At 37.1% G+C, this 21,724-nt stretch overlaps 1 protein-coding gene across 1 annotated transcript; it reads left to right on the forward strand.

Moving 5' to 3' along the window:
- Positions 1-4,214: 4,214 nt before the first annotated feature.
- Positions 4,215-18,026, forward strand: LOC125058304 (phenoloxidase-activating factor 2-like). Its single transcript, XM_047662365.1, has 9 exons — positions 4,215-4,281; positions 5,638-5,731; positions 7,042-7,135; positions 8,448-8,544; positions 10,352-10,488; positions 12,554-12,759; positions 14,011-14,195; positions 15,815-15,979; positions 17,761-18,026. Exons 1-9 carry the CDS (start codon positions 4,270-4,272, stop codon positions 17,920-17,922), a joined length of 1,152 nt encoding a protein of 383 aa, XP_047518321.1. The 5' UTR covers positions 4,215-4,269; the 3' UTR covers positions 17,923-18,026.
- Positions 18,027-21,724: the final 3,698 nt, after the last annotated feature.

Here is a 21,724-nt window from a genome sequence, read left to right on the forward strand (position 1 = left end):
TCGGCCTAGACTCCATCCCTGAGGTTTCACGTTCGATCCCCGGTTAAAACATTAATGCACTTTCTTTCTATGTGCGCATTTAACATTCGCTCGAACGATGAAGGAAAACATCGCGAGGAAGCCGCCTTAGATCCAAAAAGTCGACGGCGTGTGTCAGGCACAGGACGGACCTACTGGCCTATTAGATTGTCTAATGATCATGTGATACAGAAATCTGAGGCCCAGACCTAAAAATATTGTAATCCCCTAACACGTTTGATTGTTATTAATTATTAGAACTGGACGCTAGCGTTTGTATTTTGGAATTGTAACGCCTGCATACTCACGATTATAGCGATTACAATAAAATAGCAGCCCTGCGATTCTGTAACTCACTTCACGAACTCACACAGCGGTTTTCGCATCGGCGGTCGCTTTGAAATCAGTCGTGAAGCAGTCGAAAAGTGAGTTACAGAATCGCAGGGCTGAACTGACAACTGGGGAAGTAAGTTCAAGTTTACGTACAAGCTGTGATGATGGTGATGAGTTCGATTGTGATGAGTATTAAACGCTGAAGGAATTCAGTATCTCGTTACTGAATTCCTTCAGCGCTATGTCTGACTTTTGTAGGTCAAAAATATCCTGGATTTCACATACGGGACTCACCCATTTCTATCAGTCGAACCGTGAAGTGATAAATGCTTAAAATTGAACTGATATCCTAAATATATACACATATTTTGTAACTACGGAGGAACATTATTATTATTATTATTAAATAGTATAAAAAAACTAAACTAAACTTTTAAAGCGTGGGGCGCTCTGCCATATTTTTCGTCTATCGAGCAACCCACGCTTTTTCACAATAATACCAGTATTTTTTGTTCATTACCATTTTCAGCCTAAATTAGGAATTATTTTTCACTTTTTAGTTTGATGTGCTTTAAAAGCACACGTTTTTTTAAACTATTATTTATTTTTTAGGTAATTTTTTTAATTTTTCGGATTATTGCATCGTCATCGATCTTTGACAGGTGCGCAAAGTTTGAATTAAATCTGTCCGTTAAAAGTGGGTCAAAATCGATTCCGAAGGAGTCGGTTACATACATACATACATACAGGTGAAGCTAATATAAAGCGTATAAAAAGTCGACGGCGTGTGTCAGGCACAGGACGGACCCACTGGCCTATTAGATTGTCAAATGATCATGTGATACAGAAATCTGAGGCCCAGACCTAAAAATATTGTAATTGTGATCCCCCTAACACGTTTGATTGTTATTAATTATTAGAGCTGGACGCTAGCGTTTGTATTTCGTAATTGTAACGACTTTGCGTACTCACGATTATAGCGATTCCAATAAAACAGCTGAACTGACAGCTGGGGAAGTGAGTTCAAGTTTACAAGCTGTGATGATGGTGATGAGTTCGATTGTGACGAGTATTAAACGCTGAAGGAATTCAGTATCTCGTTACTGAATTCCTTCAGTGCTATGTCTGGCTTTTGTAGGTCAAAAATATCCTGGATTTCACATACGGGACTCACCAATTGCTATTGGTGGAACCGTGAAGTGATAAATGCTTAAAATTGAACTGACATCCTAAATATATACATTATACACATATTTTGTAACTACAGAGGAACATTATTATTATTATTATTAAATAGTATAAAAAAACTAAACTAAACTTTTAAAGCGTGGGGCGCTCTGCCATATTTTTCGTCTATCGAGCAACCCACGCTTTTTCACAATAATACCAGTATTTTTTGTTCATTACCATTTTCAGCCTAAATTAGGAATTATTTTTCACTTTTTAGTTTGATGTGCTTTAAAAGCACACGTTTTTTTAAACTATTATTTATTTTTTAGGTAATTTTTTTAATTTTTCGGATTATTGCATCGTCATCGATCTTTGACAGGTGCGCAAAGTTTGAATTAAATCTGTCCGTTAAAAGTGGGTCAAAATCGAGTCCGAAGGAGTCGGTTACATACATACATACATACAGGTGAAGCTAAAATAAAGCGTGTAAAAAATTTATACACTCTAGGGGTAAAGCAGACAAACACAACGTGGATAGTGGAGTGCTCTGATTCGGTTTTGGGTACTTTTTGATGGCAAAAAAGGTCATGCGCCATCATAACAACACTAGTTATGGTGCTGAGAACTCATGACCAAGTCCAAAAAATAAAATCAACCTCAAAATCGCTGGTGCCACCCACCAAATCTTAAGGGGTCTCCCCCAGGTCATGGGGTCATGACCGCTTGCTGATACCAGCAATGGGCACAAATCGTTAGTTGAAGTTTAGATTTCAGATAAAAACAATCCAAGACTTATTAAAAATTATATTGTACATTTATTTATTTCCAACACACAAATACACAGCAGACCGGCCAAGCGTTGCTATGGCTAAGGTTTTAGTTATATTGAATAGTAGTAACCTATTCAAGGGAAACGGTAGGAGAACACCAGTCATGGGGACCACCATGCTTTTTTGGTGGTTATGCCATTAAATTGTAGCTTATGTGAAACGTTGGTACTTTCAACACGGCGCCATCTGTTAGAATTGTGACTATCAAATTATAAACAAATATTTTGCAATAAAATAATATTGCGGGTATAAATTGAGATGTAAGCTATCCTATCTTTTAAGTTAGATTAAACTGCACACGGTATGCAAATTTGATTCAAATCGGTTCGGTAGTTTAGGAGTCCATAGCGGACAAACAACGTGACACGTAATTTATATTATATATTAAGATATTCTTAACCTATATTAATAAATAGAAAATTAAAACAGATTTATAAAGTTTGGTCCCTGTGGCTGTGTACCTTTAACGCTGGCAGCATTTCTTTGCTGTATTCGAACTCAAACTGAAACTCAAAATAACTTTATTTATATAGATAACCAACATCTTTTCTGTTGACGTTTATAAGTATAAGTACACTTGTAATTAAAAGATGTTCAATTGTTTCTAAATTTACATTTACTACCAGTTCGCAAGTCATGGGCGTAGAGTATTGCGACACTTATGCGTTGAGCGAGGAAAGCACCAGCTCTGGGGTCTCCGGTACTATCTACCAGGCGGCAACTTAAATTTTTAATTAGCTGTACACTTGTACCCCATAGTGTGGCCATAGACGGACCGCATGTTGCAGTCGATACCGACTGCAATATGCGGTCGCCGCACGGCGATCTGCAGTTTCCATACTAAATTCATATCCGCAATACACGGACCGCACGACCAGTTTCAGAGCGGTCGGAGCAGTCGCTCTGCGGTCGAGTTTCGCTGGACATAGACGGACCGCATGTTGCAGTCGAGACCGACTACTCTAGAGCGGTCGCGTTGAAGTCGTACTCGACTGCAACACGACCGCATAATGCAGTCGACTACGACTGCTTGGAGCAGTTGTGTTTGACCGCAAAATAAAAGTGATGCGAGTTCATTTATAAGATGGATTACGAATGGATTCGCTGCGGTCGAGTTTCGCCGTGCGGTCGATTGCTTAGAGCTACCGGACCCACCATACACGGACAGCTACAAGCGGTTGCTGCCGACCGCGCGCCTCTCCCTCAAATAAAATAAAATACTAACTAATTCATCAAATGAAACCACGGACATTCTAAAGTAGTTGAAAAACATTTTAGTGTCTTCTCTCAGCTGGGGATACAAAGTATGAAATATTCCATGCAGCCCTGCGATTCTGTAACTCACTTCACGAACTCACACAGCGGTTTTCGCATCGGCGGTCGCTCTCAAATCAGTCGTGAAGCAGTCATTTTATGATTTGGCATTCTGAAAAGGTGGGAGCTTGTAGTTTATTGTTTATCAGAATGCCAAATCATAAAATGACTGCTTCACGACTGATTTGAGAGCGACCGCCGATGCAAAAACCGCTGTGTGAGTTCGTGAAGTGAGTTACAGAATCGCAGGGCTGTTCTCTTGATTGTAGTATAGCACCCACATACTACGGTGTATTCTACGCCTAAGCTTGCGTAATAATAGTACAAGTAGCAGTGTTTCTTCATCGAATTCCATTTTGTAAATGAACTCGCATCAGTATTATTTTGCGGACACAACTGCTCCAAGCAGTCGTAGCCGACTGCAACATGCGGTCCGTCTATGGCCAGCTTAAAGGAAACAAAATCGAAATAGTTTTACAATTTTGGCGTTATATGAATCAGCCGCGAGTACCAATAATGTAGAGATAACATTTAGTAAGCCGAATTCATCAGTACACTTCATGCCGTTAATCAGTATTGTTGTGTGATTTTAGTGGAATTAAAAATGGATTTAATCGTATGTATTAACTTTAATTGTAATAATTTATTTAAGAAATGTATTAGAAAAGCTGTGTAAAACGTTAACGATTATCTAGTTGATAAAAGGGCCTGGGACTAGTACTAGACAGGCTAATTAATTTTCGATATTTGTTTTAAAATAATTGTTGTTTGATGATTTGCTATATTAAAAGAGTAGCGAGAGTTTTTTACGCCGGCTTTTTCTCTTGGCCTACACCCTCTGTCTTCTTTGCCAATGAGTAGGGCTGTCTACCGATTTAATAACGCGGAATAGGTGATACCAGAAATAAGTAATTAAAAACTAAATAAAACGAAACTTTTATGATAATAAATAATAGTTAAAAAAAACTAAAAAACACGCTTTTAAAGCACATCAAACTAAAAAGTGAAAAATAATTCCTAATTTAGGCTGAAAATGTAATGAACAAAAAATACTGGTATTATTGTGAAAAAGCGTGGGTTGCTGTATAGACGAAAAATATGGCACAGAGCCATATTAAAAGCGTGTTTTTTAGTTTTTTTTTAACTATTATTATTATTATTTTTTTAGTAATTTTTTTTTATTTTTTTTCGGATTATTGCATTGTCATCGATCATTGACAGGTGCGCAAAATTTGAATAAAATCTGTCCGTTTAAAGTGGGTCAAAATCGAGTCCGAAGGAGTCGGTTATATACATACATACAGGTGAAGCTAATATAAAGCGTGTAACAAAAATATATCTTTAGTCCGACTTCGTATTTCCACTACCACGAGATTAGTATCTACGCGAGTGTGTAAAATTTGTGACGTTATATTTTCTTGTATAATTGTACGGCGAGGGGGCCGATGGCTGGCCATGCGTCATGCTCGTGAACGGGTGCTGCTTGTGGTGACTGGTCGTACTTGAATTCGTGTATGCGGTGATGTTGCTTATTTCGACTATGTGTTTGCGTGTTGTTCCCACGAGAATGTAAGTGCGTGCTCCTATTTCACCATGCCTCCTGCTGATAGAGGACAACTCTTTGTTTTTAATTTATGTTATTATTATTAATTACTTGATATGTCACGTGGAACATGGTGTAATGGTTGCAGCTTACAAACGTTGTGTAAGAAAAAAAATGGCGATTAAAAAGAGTTTCGGAGAGTTTATTGCCAGTTCTTCTCTTCCGTTCTACGCCCTTGATTTGAGAACTGGCAGTGAATGTAAAATTAGAAGCATTAATATGTATTTCGTTATGACGAGTCATAAGTGTACATTATGTTACCTATATGATTAAATGATTTTTTACTTTTACTTTTTACTATGCACACACGTTGTTTTAGAAATTCCAAATACATCTGAAATAAGTCAAGTATTTAATTTGCTTTTACAGATAAGGTTTTTGTTACTTGGAGTACTGTCGGTGGCGGCTCAAGACATACATGATATTTTTGACGACGTGTTTGGGACACCACCGCCATTACCAGGTTTGTCAATTGTAATTATTTCTTTTAATAAATTTTAACTGTGTAAATTAATTAGAATTTTTTTGTTTGAGCAATAGATGGCGTTAGGCGTGTGCAAAAACGCGATGGCATAACCGACATCTTAGAATTATATAACACTAGCTAACTCGGCGAACTCCGTTTCGCCACCAGACGGCTTCGTTTTATGTAACATTTCGTTTGGTGATCCCGCTTTTCTGTTGAATTTTTCCTGAATTTTCTTTGCTATAAACCTCACGGAGCCCGAAACCTTTCCAACGAATACAAAACCGTGGAAATCGGTTCGTGCGTTCTGGAGTTATAGCGTCAGGAAGGGAAACCCGACTTATTTTTATATAGTAGAAGATTTAGAAGATTTTTAATTTAATGAAGCTTACTTGCAAAAGTGTCCCTCTATTTTAATAATAAATAGTAAGAGAATTTGTGTTGTGTTTGTGAAAGGTTTTTTGTTCAACTACACTAATATCAGAGTGCAATGTTTGCCTAATCCAGCGTGCAATTCTCATCCCTGAGGTCGTAGGTTCGAACCCCGGCTGTGCACCAGCCACCAATAGACTTTCTATGTGCGCATTTAACATTCGCTCGAACGGTGAAGGAAAACATCGTGAGGAAACCTTGCCTTAGACTCAAAAAGTCAACAGTGTGCGGCACACATAATAATTAGATTGACAAATCATCATGAAGAAAAAAGAAGATGTATGGAAAGGGAATGCTTAGGTGGTATGGCAATGGAGAACGGATGACAAGCGGTTTAAAAGTAGGATATGCAACCGTGGATGGTGAAAATGGATTGGGTTGGCCTTGTCGTACCTGCCCTGCGATTCTGTAACTCACTTTTCGAACTCACACAGCGGTTTTCGCATTGGCGGTCGCTCTCAAATCAGTCGTGAAGCAGTCATTTTATGATTTGGCATTCTGAAAAGGTGGGAGCTTGTAGTTTATTGTTTAGATTTCTGAATCTGTTTCATGATCATTTTTAAATCTAATAGGCAACATCAGCCTCCAGTGCCTGACACACGCTGTCGACTTTATGGGTCTAAGACATGTCGGTTTCCTCACGATGTTTTCCTTCACCGTTCGAGCAAATGTTAAATGCGCACATAGAAAGAAAGTCCATTGGTGCACAGCCGGGGATCGAACCTACGACCTCAGTTATGAGAGTAGCAGGCTGAAGCCACTAGGCCAACACTGTTTATTTGATGTTAGTGTTTTTTATTCTTTCTATGTATGCTCGAAATCCGATGTTGCATGTGTAACATCAGTTGTATGACAATGAATTTTATCTGTTTCAGACACCAACGAAAGATGTATTAAAAAAAATGGCGGTGAAGGAAGATGTATGCCGTATAATTTATGTGGTACTTCGAACAAGACTATTGATATTCAGTAAGTTAATTTTTTTTATTGAGAAAAAGCTTGACACATTGGTAAAAACAAACACAAAATATAATTTTAAATGTGACAAGCACTTAAAGGCAAACATGACATACATATAGAGATCATAACCTATTAAAACAAACATAACAAAAAAAAAAAACAATTACTAATCAAAGAAAAAATTAAAATTACAAAAAAGTAAACAAAATTTTATCCACAAATATCTCGAACAAAATTGAACAGCGTATCAATTCAGGAAACGTGCGATTTTGATCATTCAGATTTGACGATAAAGATCTTTATATATATATATATATAAAGATCGATATACTAGCAGACTCGGCCAAGCGTTGCTGTGGCTAAGATTTTTGTTATATTACTCAGTAGCAAACTATTCAAGAGAAACGGCAGGAGAACACCAATCCACCATGCTTTTTTGGTGGCTATGCCATTAAATTGTAGCTTATGTGAAACATTGGTAATTATTTTGATAAGGATCAATACCTAGGTACGAATAAAGAGCCTTTTCTAGCGGTGGTATTTTAATAAAAGGACGCTTATTGTGACGTAACTATAAAAGATAGAGACATGCTGTCGCGACATTTTTTATAGATAGTGATGTGTCCAGAAAAATTGTAATACATCATTTTGTTCTATCATTAATAGTTTTCGCAGCGCACACGATTGAAGGAAGTTTTTGGTTTATTTTTTTACACCTTGGGTTATATTATTCAAGTTTTAGTAAGCATTCCTATTTTTTTTCATGAAACAAGCCGATGTCACTCGGGAATGATGTAGCTTGCTAACGGTGAAAGAATTTTTGAAATCGGTCCAGTAGTTTCGGAGCCTATTCATTTCAAACAAACAATCAAACCTTTCCTCTTTATATTATTAGTATAGATTATTTTATATACACTCTGCTTGCATACTGCACTAGCGGGTTTACTCCTGGCAGTAACATTTTCGACTCAATCACTTCAATCGCACTTGCGAGAAGGGCAAGGGTAGGAGCGGATATAGGCAAAATTTTAGATATCGATTCAAGTGACAGCTCATTGGTCTAGTGGTTAGTACCCCTGACTGCGAATCCATGGGTCCCGGGTTCGATCCCCGGCTGAGACCAACATCGATGTGATGAGCATTTGGTGTTGTGCTTAGGTCTTGGGTGTTGAAATATGTATTTATATGTCTATCTATCTATGTATGTATATCCGTTGCCTAGTACCCATAACACAAGCTTCACCAGCTTAGCATGGGACTCGGTCAATTGGTGTGAATTGTCCAATCAAAAAAAAAAAAAATTGCAATATGATTGTTTCAGAGTACATCAAGAGTGTAAGGTTTATTTGGATACATGCTGTTCTATTACCAAAGAGGATGATGAAAATGCCACCGATTCAGACGAAATCTATGATGAGGTATTATCTTTGAACTATAAAAAATACACCTGTTTTCCTTTTAATATAAATCTTATCCCTACAAGAATTAAAAAAAAGGGTGCGTGTACTTTTGTACGCGCGTAAGAAGTTATACTTCTTTGGCATTATTAAAAATAGTTTTTGATTGCATGCAAATAATTAATTACAATTTAATAATCAAAGACTGGAAAAGGAGTCATTATAGTCAATAAAGTTCAGTTTACATTTGAAAAATTATATAAATAAATATTTATTATTATTCTCTTACATTAAGTGTAACATAAATTCTATTATTATTCGAACGTTGTTTTTAAATTATGTCCAATGCCGTAGCATCTTCCGTGGGCAACTTCATTCTGTTAATTTTGTGTCACGGTGCGCCCGCATCGTAAAATTTCACTCTTATCAATTTTTCATAACGCGCCTAAAGAAGTATAACTTCAAAAATAATGAAAGCCAATAGTATGGTTGGTGGACTCATTTTCCGCACTTTGACTCATAATTGGTCCGTTGTGCTTAAAAGTCCTGGCTAATTTAGCCAGCCCAGCTCCTTCCAGAAGCACAGAAGTCTCCTGGGCTCTTCACAGGCTTCACGGAGCGACCTCACCGTTCCGAGGATAATGAAACCCAAATTATAGCACTCAGGAATCAAATTAACAACTTCTGGTGCTTCTCTTCATGAGCTGCTTAAATTGCTTTTTTTGTTGACGTTTATAGCAGTATTGGCCTAGTGGCTTGATCACCTTTTTTATTTTTGATATCCAATGTGGAAATGCATTTGCGTATCGCCTGCCCTCAAAAGTTGCAGGGGTATGTGGGACTCGACCCACACCGCGAGCTATACCCACTAAAACCACCTCGAGTAGTTCCTACAAAGCCGCGTCACAGAGGCTCCGGGGTCGCTGTCACATTCTACCGGGACCTCAACGGCATGTAACACTCAAAAACCTCCAGTGCAGTATACACCACATAGGAGATAGGTGAAGGGCATATCTTCTCCTTTGTACTCCCCGTCTTCTACCTTGGATTCGTCCTAAAGCACTATCTCTCTCGTTGTGCTCCTTCTGTAGAATTATATGCTCAGAGAAGGATACCACTGTATTCCATATCTCGTCACTGCCAACCTGTTCTTTTTAAATATGTGTGTGTCCTTTTTCAGCACAGGCCTCATACAAATCCCGCCACTGCTTGCATTGTGCCACTCTCTGCTATGTACCATCTGCTGTTTCCTTAATACCAGATTAATATCCGTCTTCTAAATCTTCCTCTTTTGCGTTTAAAGTACCAGTTTAGTACTTTCTAGCTCCATTTTCCTCTTCCTCTTGCCATGTGCTTTTTCCACTTAAGTTTATTTATTTTATTCTAATTATATTATTTTTATTATAAGTATAAGTAGCACTTAGTAGTAGACTACCTTAGTTATTCTTCTTAATTATGTATTCTTTTCTTCCCTGTCTTGACATCTGATCTGCCCTGCGATTCTGTAACTCACTTCACGAACTCACACAGCGGTTTTCGCATCGGCGGTCGCTCTCAAATCAGTCGTGAAGCAGTCATTTTATGATTTGGCATTCTGAAAAGGTGGGAGCTTGTACTTTATTGTTTATCAGAATGCCAAATCATAAAATGACTGCTTCACGACCGATTTGAGAGAGACCGCCGATGCGAAAACCGCTGTGTGAGTTCGTGAAGTGAGTTACAGAATCGCAGGGCTGATCTTGTATTTTTCTTAATTATTCTTAACACATTTTGTATCGAGTATTAACTTGGTAGAAATAAATAATACTACCAGATTTATGTTTTCTAGGAAGAAGTGGGTTGCGGCAAGTATAATCCAAATGGGATAGAGATGGATACTAGCAGCATGCGTACTATGGGCGGAGATAATAGCGAGACGAAGTTTGGCGAATTTCCCTGGATAGTCGCAGTTTTTGAGAACAAACTGTAAGAAACCAAAAAATCTTGGAGAAATTTTATCTTGACCGATTGCGGACATTCTCATAGAACAACTGGCAATTAAAAATAAAAATGTGTGCGTGTACTAGGTGTACACACGTAAGAAGTGAAACTTCTTTATGACCTTATTTTTCGAAAAATGATCTACTATATGCAACTTTACAGAAAGTTTAACAAAAGGCTTTTATTATCATAGACATGAATACAAATATTTCATTTTAACTTATTACTGTACTACTTACTATGTAGTACTAAGATTATTACAGAATTTCATTAATTACTTAGATTATTAGTATTACTATCATTGTTATCGTTATTATATATTTTTGTTACTAATGGCTTCGAATCTCTTCGGATCAACCGTGGTAGGGACAAGAAAAAGATGGCGCGTAACCGAAACATGTGACAAATGTGTGTAAATTTTATTCCAACGCCGATAAAGAAGTTTGACTTCAAAAAGCAACATGGCGCGTAACCTGCTACAAAATTTCTCCCATACGTCGATAAAGAATTTTCACTTCAAAAGATGGCGCGTAACGGAAAAATGTGACGCGCAACGAAAAAATGTTACACTACATTTTTTTCCAACCCCGATAAAGAAGTTTCACTTCAATAATTAAAAGCACCACTCACCTAAAACCATTTGTGTCTGGGCCTCAGATTCCTCTATCTGTTACCAATAGCCAAATAGGTGATCACACGTCGTGGACTTGAATGATGCAAATGAGAAAAATTAGCTGAGCTGTGCAGCCAGGGTTCGAACCTACGACCTTGGGATGATAGTCCAGGATCCATCGCCCATTTTTGCACTTGATTACTATCAAGCTAATTTTCCGTGAGTAGCTTTATTTTGATGAGACGCCCAATAATTTCCTCAATTGTGGTAGCTAACAGAAGTAGCAAGGATAAAATATGTTGATTTGATCATTCTCAAATATTGATTACTAACTGAATTTTTTTTTGTTAAATCTTAAGACAATTATCTAAATTATTCGAAAAAATATTTGTTTGGTTTGATCAAAGAGTCCCCTCTTTCCGAAATGTATCGATAACGAGGTCATCATAAATGATTACTAACCAGCTGATTTTTTTTTTACTTAGTTAATATTAATGTAATTTAACAGACATATTGTCCTACAAATTGCGCGGTACGTTATCCCGGTCCTACGCTCAGAAATTGTTAATACCACAAGACCATTTTTCTCAGTACTAACTGTAGGACAAAAATATCATATAATAGGTTAGTGTGTTCTCTGCCCAAATTAAACAACGTCCTACAAGAAAACAGGTATGTATCACTAGTCCGACAAGAATTGTAATTTTTTCGTTTTCATATTTGTAAAATAAGATACAGTGAAAAATCTTTTTTTAAATTTAAATAATTTAATTTTTTAGTAATCTAGGTACAAAAATGTGTGTATTCATATATAAAGAAGTTAATCTTCATAAGATTCATCTGATAAATCTTCGCTACTAACATCGCTATCATCTTCATTCGCATAGGAAATTGTTGGGCGACTCATCGAAACGAAGCTATTCACGAAAATTCAGCTTGATAGAAATTATTTTTACATCAAGGATCTGTACTACTACTTTTGAGCGTAGGACCAGGATAACGTACCGCGCAATTTGTAGGACAATATGTCTGTTAAATTACATTAATATTAACTAAGTAAAAAAAAAATCTGCTGGTTAGTAATGATTTATGATGACCTCGTTATCGATACATGTCGGAAAGAGGGGACTCTTTGATCAAACCATAGATTTTGTAGGACAAATATTTTTTCGAATAATTTAGATAATTGTCTTAAGATTTAACAAAAAAAAATTCAGTTAGTAATAAATATTTGATAATCATCAAATCAACATATTTTATCCTTGCTACTTCTGTTAGCTACCACAATTGAGGAAATTATTGGGCGTCTCATCAAAATAAAGCTACTCACGGAAAATTTGCTTGATAGTAATCAAGTGCAAAAATGGGCGATGGAACATGGACTATGAGTCGCACAGTCACTATTTATACTACACATAGCATGCTTATCGTTTTCAGAATAAATGGTGCAAATACAATGGTTTACATGGGCGCCGGTTCTATCATACATCCAGAAGTGGTCTTGACTGCCGCCCACATCACGGGTAGTGTTATGGGTGTCAGAGCTGGTGAATGGGACTCAAAGACCACCAACGAGCCGTTCGCCCATCAAACCGTTGGTGTTAAGGAGATCGTCGTGCATGAGAAGTATTCAAGGCATAGGCGTGAGTTTTCGTATTAGTTCGTATAAGCAGTAAGGTAATCAGTGGCGCTGCAAGCTTTTAAGTCTAGGCCTCAGATTTATGTATCTGTTTCATGATCATTTGTCAACCTAACAGCCCGTTCCCACTAGTCGTAAGTCGCATAAGACTAAAAGTCGAATGCTCTGGTCACCATACACTTTATATGGAGCTGTTCACATTAGATGAGACGCGACTTTTAGTCTAATACGACTCCAAAAACCATCCGACGGGCCAGCGCCCGTTTTAAGACTAAAAGTCGCGTCGAATCGTGCTCGCATAGGTGTCTGCTTGTTGCTGTTCACACTAGTCGTGCGTCTAATCGACTCGAGCGCGTTGTTACCTCTCTCCCCGCCCCGCTTCCTAGATCGCTACACATTGCTTGCTCACTCCATTCGTGTTTTATTCATCATTTCTTAATTCATGTATTAAATTTTTATAACTTTCCAAAGTCGATCTTTCTGTTAGGATTGGGTGCATCCAGTATTTTCTTGGAATTGACATTTTTTCAGCTTTTTTAATTTTCTTCGTAAGTAGTAGAGCACAACAAGTTCTTCGTCGGCGTCCATCTCGCGAATTCGCTACGTACCGAATGGCGCGAAACTACGACCTATACGACTCGCGACGCAGTGTGAACAGACACATCAGACTTTCGACTTTTAGTCTTATGTGACTTACGACTAGTGGGAACGGGCTGTTATGAGCACGTAGGTGATCAGCATCCTGTGCCTGACACACGTCTTCGACTAAGGCAAGCTGGTTTCATGCGCAAAAATCCATTAGGAAATCCGGGGAGCGAACCTACAACCTCAGGGATGAGAGTACTGGACAGTCGAAAAAAATATTAACAATGACGCGTAATTTAATCCCCGCCCGCATCGTAACGTTTTACAAGAGGACCCCCCTCCCCAAATTCGTAACGTAACTTGAACACTCCCTAAGGATACTATAACTCCCGTCAAAATCCAATATTTTTTGCGACTTCCACGCATATCAGCATCATCACATGGCTGAAAGTCCGCTTCACAAGACTGTGGAATCGACTCCTGGTGGAAGTCGTCCCTGTGAGATACGACCTCCAATTGTTTAAGGAATTCCTGGAATCCCTCAAAGGCCGATTTCAGGAATTACTGGCCCGAAATGGACAGTTTGTTTGGAACATACACTAACCAGGGTTTTATAGGTACTAACTTTTTAAATCCCCTAACTATAAATAACATAAACATTTATTTTCAGAGAACATGCATTACGATATAGCTATGCTCATCCTATCGTCGTCCCTAATAATGACAGACCACGTTGGGGCTGTCTGTTTGCCCCCTCCGGAGACAGCAAGGACCCCCACAGGAACGAGATGCTTGGCAACCGGCTGGGGCAAGGACAAGTTCCAGAATGGGCGTTATCAAAATATACTAAAAAAGGTATATAGAAGAGGAGTTATTGTTATGTATGTCAAAAAGTTTCAGCGTAAACGAAAGACTTTGTTTGTTTGTCTAAGATTTCGATTCTTCAGCTTGATTTTTTCATACAGCATTCTATGCCTGATACTTGGTTTTTGGACACAACCTCTCGGTTTTCACCGTTTTAATTTCGCACTTGAAAAAGTTAGTATGAATTAGGATTGCTCCATAGAAGTTAAAATCTTAATATTATTTATTCGCTTTTACAATAAACTCTCAAGCGAAATTTCAGAATCATCACTAAATAAACTCAAAACTCTCGTTCAACGTAAATTTATCAATAAAGCTTTTTATAAATTTGACGATTATTTAAATGATCCTAATCCTTGGGATTGGTTTGCTCCAGTTCAAACACGTTTGTATGACTTAAAACTTGGCGATTAAAAAGAGTGGCAGAGAGTTTCTTGCCATTTAGAATTTCATGCTGTTTAGAATCAATTTAACATCCTTTCTGTTGATGTCCAAAAATCTACTTGGTTACTTATATGAAAAAAGTTATTTTAAGTTTGAGTTTATTTTGAGAACATTGACGAAAGGAAAGAGTCAATAAAACAATAAGTATGTTTAAACTGTTGAATTTTTTTTATTCACTTTGCTTTTCTCTTATACAACTTTGTTACTTTTATATAAAATAGACCAGATTTTTAGGATAATTAATTTGGTATTCATTTACTTCTTCCAAAATGGTAAAATACGAAATTAAGCGAAAAAACTGGCCACATGTATAACAAAAGAAAAGCAAGCTAGGATGGAGACCTTCCCTCTTTAGTGGAATTTTAACTTGGTCACATAGTATGGTTTTTTTATTTTAAAAATAGATATACTAATAATATCATAATTACAAGAATCAGTATCAAATAAAACGAGTGAATGCTATCCTCAATAAACACTACCAAGAAACTGACTTAAATCAGTTCAAATAATGCACCACTAGATGGCGCTGACGGACTTTTAAAACGCGCTATCGTTGTTATTTTTAAATAGCGGAAACTACACAGACTATAGAAAGCACTACACGTTACTTCCGTCAGAAAAAAATCTGAGTTACTCCCTAGTCGCGCCTAAAGTAGTTTTCTTCAATATAAAATACATGTAAAGAGAATGATCTCTTTAATTTGAATATTCGCGCGCACTGCTAGTTCGTGAGTGAGCCGCGTCGTGTCACGTTAAGCTAGCTGACATTGTCAAAGATGTAAAGGACAAATATGCTGAGATTGTTGAATTGTATTTTAATCTTATTTGTTAATTAATTTCATACTTAGTTAAGCTATATGCATCGAGAGGTGATAACAATGAACTTTTATTGTCGTTTCTTTACTTACAGGTGAGATTGTGTTAGTCTTGTAAGGATTGTATCAGTGTGTAACCTACTTGATAAATAAAATTGCATTCTTTACTTACAGAGAAACAAATAGAAGTTTTATTTAGCCTCTTACAATTGAAATACAAACTATTGTCTTATATACATTTAACTAAGCAATACCAAAATCAGCTGTGTAGTGTGAAAGTATGATATATAGGGTATGTATTGGAAGACCTGGGAATCCTGACACAGGAATAAACACATATTTTTCTTACAGGTTGAGTTACCAGTCGTAGACCGAAGGTATTGTCAATATTTACTGCGAAGGACTCGCCTGGGCAAATATTTTAAGCTTCATAAGAGTTTCATGTGCGCTGGAGCCGAAGCGGGTATAGATACTTGTACAGGGGACGGTGGAGCGCCTCTTGCTTGTCCAATACCGGTAAATTGTTATCAGTACTCTAGTGATCTAAACAGTCGAAAAGATGTAAGCTAAGGGAGCGTTCAAGTATTACGTAACGAATTTTGGGAGGGGGGGTGTCCTTTTGTAAAACGTTACGATGCGGGGCGGGGATTGAATTACGCGTTATTGTTAATATTATTTTCTACTTACACCACATAATAGTAACTAAAGAGTCACTAGGTGCTCACGAAACGTTTTACTAGACTTGGATACAGTACTGTACGTTGAACGTTAAAAACGTTACGGCGAGTTCACGGGGTAATAAATGGTCTACCCGATCAGATATTAGATTGCCTAACGCTAATCAACATAAACAGTAAATTAAAAACTACTTTTATATGCATTTGTCGCGCTCCTAAACATGACTGCTATGGTTACATTAATACAAACCACAGCGGTATTCTAATGTAACATATTGTGATTATATTATTATAAGTTTACAGAAGCAGATTTAATTTAAAAACAAAAGAATACACACGAAATTGAATTTACAAAAAACAACAATCAAAAGATTAGAACGTGTATGTACTTTTACACTTTTAAAATTTACTGAGGGTAGGGTAGTAACACGTCCGTTCCGCAAAAAGTCTCGAAATAAAAGTGAGTCAACGCCAGTTTTGTTTCGCCTTAAATAAGTTTCTGCTCCAAGATGACGTCAGTCCGCTAACATTATGTTATTTTGTAAAATTAAGGAAAAAAAATTGCCGAAGAAAAGAGAGAGAGCGATTGAGAGTTGAACACCGATGGTGTTTTAATTATGTCAATATCATTATTATTTTATTAAGTAACTAAATTACCATTTATTTTTATTTTTATAAGGGCACAAAACCAAGACCTTTTTTGCTAGACCAAGTTGGCTATTTTAGAAAATGTGGACATAAGCTAGCAATTATGATAATAATGAACTTGTTATTTGGTAATTGTTACCATATTTATGGTTGAATACATACATAACAACAACTAATTTTAGTTCTGGTTTTTAATTGGCCTTATCATTCATTAATATAGAAAGACTGGCAAACTTAAATTATGGGAATTAATTTACAAAGAAGTTTTTTTTTATGGCTCTGGCACGATTTGTGCATTAGCCAGCGTCAAGTATAAGGATTTTTTATAATTCGTGCTTGTCTTTAGAAATTCGACCGTGTCCTACATGTACGGTTTAAGCACTCGCCCGGTACCGCACAACCCTCCCAAAGGCCGACAACAAATTTAAATTAAATTAAAACTTGCGCTCCGGGAATCGAACCCGGTACCCGTCACCTAGCTGCCACCTAATAAGACCGCTAGGCTATGTTGGCTGAGGTGAGCACCAATGGACTATCCTGTCTATATGCGCATTTATCAGTCGCTCATATTTTTTTTTATAGAACGGGGGGCAAACGGGCCGGAGGCTCACCTGATGTTAAGTGATACCGCCGCCCATGGACACTCTCAATGCCAGAGGGCTCGCGAGTGCGTTGCCGGCCTTTTAAGAATTCGTACGCTCTTTTGAAGGACCCTAAGTCGAATTGGTTCGGAAATACTTCAGTGGGCAGCTGGTTCCACATAGTGGTGGTGCGCGGCAAAAACTGCCTTGAAAAACGCTCAGTTGTGGAATCGCGGACGTCCGATGATGAAACTCAGCTGCAGGTATTAATCCGAACAACTCCTCTGAACACTCTCCATGGTAAATTCGGTAGGAGATGCAAAGTGACCCCACATCTCTACGCAAGGGAACCGCTCTGCAACACAAATAAAACATTTTTTTTTTATTACAGGATCAAAATGATCGATACGTGCAAAATGGTATTGTATCGTGGGGCATCGGTTGTGGTGACAACGGTCTACCAGGCGTCTATGTTGATGTGACCTTCTTCCGACAATGGATAGATCATCAGATGGCAACTCGAAACTTTGACACTTCTTCGTATACCTATTAGATTGGCTCTAATCCCTAAGGGAGCGTTCAAGTATTACGTCACGCGATGTTTGGAGATTATTGACCCCCCCCCCATGTAACGCGCTGTAACGTTTTTCTGTGCCCACGTACAGTAAAACGTTTCGTTACCACCTAGTGACTCTTATACGTAAAAGTAACCATTATGTGGTGTAAAGTACTGGAAAGTCGAAAATAATATTAACAATAACGCGTAATTCAATCCCAGCCCTGTAACGTAACGTTTTACAAAAGGACCCCCCTCCCCCGCAATTCGTTACGTAATACTTGAACGCTCCCTAAAGGCCGATTTACATTATCTTAGTGTTTAGGAGAGTGCTTTAGGATAGTACTTTAGTTGAAACATGTAAACGCTACTTGCTTTAGTAAACGCTACTTGCTTAAGTACGGTTCTACTTGACTTTCAAGTTGAATCAAAATAGAATCGCTTTTTATTTTTGTTTCAAGTGATACCCCTCCCGCACCCGCGCACCCCCCGAGATCTTCCCTCGTTGTGTGTAAACACGTAATTTAGTCAAATCTTTAGGAGAGTGCATAAGTGCCGTGAAACGCGTGCGTGTTTTTTTATTTTTAAAGATGGCTAAATGGTCGGAAGATACAACTATCAAATTTGTGTCTGAATATGTTATTCACGAATGTTTGGGGAACGTTAAAAACAATTTATACAAAAACAAACCGGCTAGGCATTCGGCATACACTGCCTTAAAAGAAGCTATTTTGTTTAGAATAGAGCGTATTTGCCGACGTCGTTGCGCGTTCATTGTGGCGCTGTAATGATACTCTACTGGAAGAAATGTAAACGTTCACTCGCAACGCACTAAAGCACTAAAGAACTTGCCTTTCCACTTGTACTAAAGCACTCTTCTAAACACTAATATAATGTAAATCGGCCTTAACAGATAAAGATATCGCGAAGCGATTAATACTCTATGGTCAAATTTGGAATTGTCAAAACGTGGCGGGAATAGTTTATAACCATTCAAGGGCACGTTAAAACTAACTTCAAAACGATCAAAATGTCAGTTTTTTACATAAGTAGGTATAACGTAAGTAATTCTGTTAATTTTGAGTCACAGTGCGCGCATCGTAAAATTTCACTCTCATCAATTTTTCATAACGCGCCTAAAGAAGTATAACTTCAAAAAATACATATAGATTATAAATAACAATAAGCGGCCATCTTGAATAAATGCGTGCGAAATTACGCATGGCGTTCAAGTTGACGATGTTATTATGTATAAAGGCCGATTTACATTATCTTAGTGTTTAGGAGAGTGCTTTAGTACAACTTGAAAGGCAAGTTCTTTAGCGTAGCGTTTACTAAAGCAAGTAGCGTTTATATGTTTCAACTAAAGTACTATCCTAAAGCACTCTCCTAAACACTAATGATAATGTAAATCGGCCTTAATGAATTTTAATAAAACTGATGTCATAATCATTTTTCTACTTATGATGTTGTGACTTGTATGTGTTTGTTAATGTATATTTTGTAATGTAAATTAGTGTAGTAGTAATTTGTTTATTATTTTTTTTAAATAAATCACGTTTATCACTAGCCCATATCTACAGAAAGTCTTAAGCAACCCAAGTGTTCTCCAAGAACTACATTTCTTTGTACTTAGAGAATATGTACGTTGAAGACCAAGGTTGCTTGCGTTACCAATGGCTAGAACCAGTCTGTTGCACAGATCCCCATTAACAAAGACGTTGCTACTAAATGCTGTCTCCGACACTATCGACATCTTGCGCCCGAACCCAATAATTAATCCACAATCTCAGATAGTTTTCAATCTAATATTGTGGATTATCAGACCGTGACAGTCGATCGATCTCCTATCTGCATCCCAATAACCAAACCCTACGACGACAATTCATTTTTGGCAACAGTTAAAATGCTCTTTGTCGTTCCATTAACCGAGTTTTCACTCATATTTGATAATCAATGTAAACCGAATAAAGTAAATAAAACCGTACAAATAACATTAAAATATACATGTGTATGTTTAAGACATAACAAACAGTTTTTTTTAATTATTTAATAAAACTGGTGTAAGTTAAAATCTGTTAAAATCGAGCTTTCGTCAACTGTCATTTTCATACATAGGTCTATCCACGGACACCGATACGACCTCCCATGGATAGCTTGTATCGACAGATGGCTATTACAAGCCGTCGATCGGTTATTGGCACACTTGTTACAACATTAGGATTAAGATTACTATCTCAGATGGTGGATTATGGATTGAGATAGGTTATTGAGTTCGGGCGTTAGTATCTAGTGTAAGGATATTCTATGAATTTTTGTGAATAAATATATTTTATCGTACAATGAATTGAAATTTTTTTTAAGAATGCCAATTCTATAAACAAATCTAATTTATCAATATACACTAACGGCTAATAGACAATTTCAAAAGTCTATACGAAATTATTTGATAAGAATAGAATCCTACTTATATTAAAAACGCGAAAGTTTGTAAGTATGGATGGATGTTAAACTACTGAATGGATTTTAGAAACTACAATAATATAGCTTATACATTAGAATAACACATAGGCTACAATTTATAAAGATATTGTCTTGTTTCGTTCCACATGTAACAAACAGCTTCTTTTATTCCAGCACTAAAAATAGTAAAACTATATTCGTACATAATTTTACTAATATTGGTTAGAACTCTGATGTTAGAATGAGTGTTATTAATTTTCTGAAAACCAATCATTGCTGCCCTGCGATTCTGTAACTCACTTTTCGAACTCACACAGCGGTTTTCGCATCGGCGGATAAACAATAAACTACAAGCTCCCACCTTTTTAGAATGCCAAATCATAAAATGACTGCTTCACGACTGATTTGAGAGCGACCGCCGATGCGAAAACCGCTGTGTGAGTTCGAAAAGTGAGTTATAGAATCGCAGGGCTGTACTTACAAATTTTTGAGCTAATTGAGCTTCTATTATATCAACGTTTTCCATCTCTCTGGCTTATGTTTCACAGTAATATAGATTAATGCAAAATAACTATAAAAACACACCACTTAACCGTATTAAAATATTGCGTACTAGGTCCTGGTAGAACGCAATATTATAATTCTATTTCCCTAGTAACTAGGGAAATATAAAACAAAATATATGACAATAAACCGAACACCGAAGTTTTTCACGCAACATATATACCTCACCAATCAGACCTTGGAACGTGTCTCGAAAATACGATATCTAGGCACAGTGATTGATAGACTGATGACTATAGCATCGAAATCCACTGCAGATATATATATATATATATTTATATCTATATATATAGTTGTTTGTATATCCGACATCAAGTAAGTGAAACCAATCTACTGGTTCTATTATACGATAAGTTTATCTAGTAAACCAAAAAATATTATAAAAAAATCTTACATACACATAAAGGTAGACAAGAGAAAGGTAAAAATGAAAAAAAAAAACAAAATTTGACATGTCTTTATATACGTAGAGACCGTCGTAAATTGTAGAGTTGTAGCGCGTACAACAACGTAAACAAAAAAATATGTCTCGTCAATAATACAGGTTGCAGACAAAGAGCTATGCTAAGTTAGTTTAGCTTAGCTCGCATAGCTGATGCAGTTTTCCATACTTGTGTGCAGACCGCAAACTATGCGAACTAAGTTAGTTGTGTATGCCGATGCGCAGCTACACGAGCTAAACTAAGCCCCTCCCGCTACCCCGCACACCCTTTGCACATACATCTAATTGAACTACGCAACACTGACTGAGCTTTGACTTAGCTGTTGGTGT

This window comes from Pieris napi, chromosome 18 (genome assembly GCF_905475465.1).
Source record: "Pieris napi chromosome 18, ilPieNapi1.2, whole genome shotgun sequence".
NCBI classification, from domain to species: Eukaryota; Metazoa; Arthropoda; class Insecta; order Lepidoptera; family Pieridae; genus Pieris; species Pieris napi.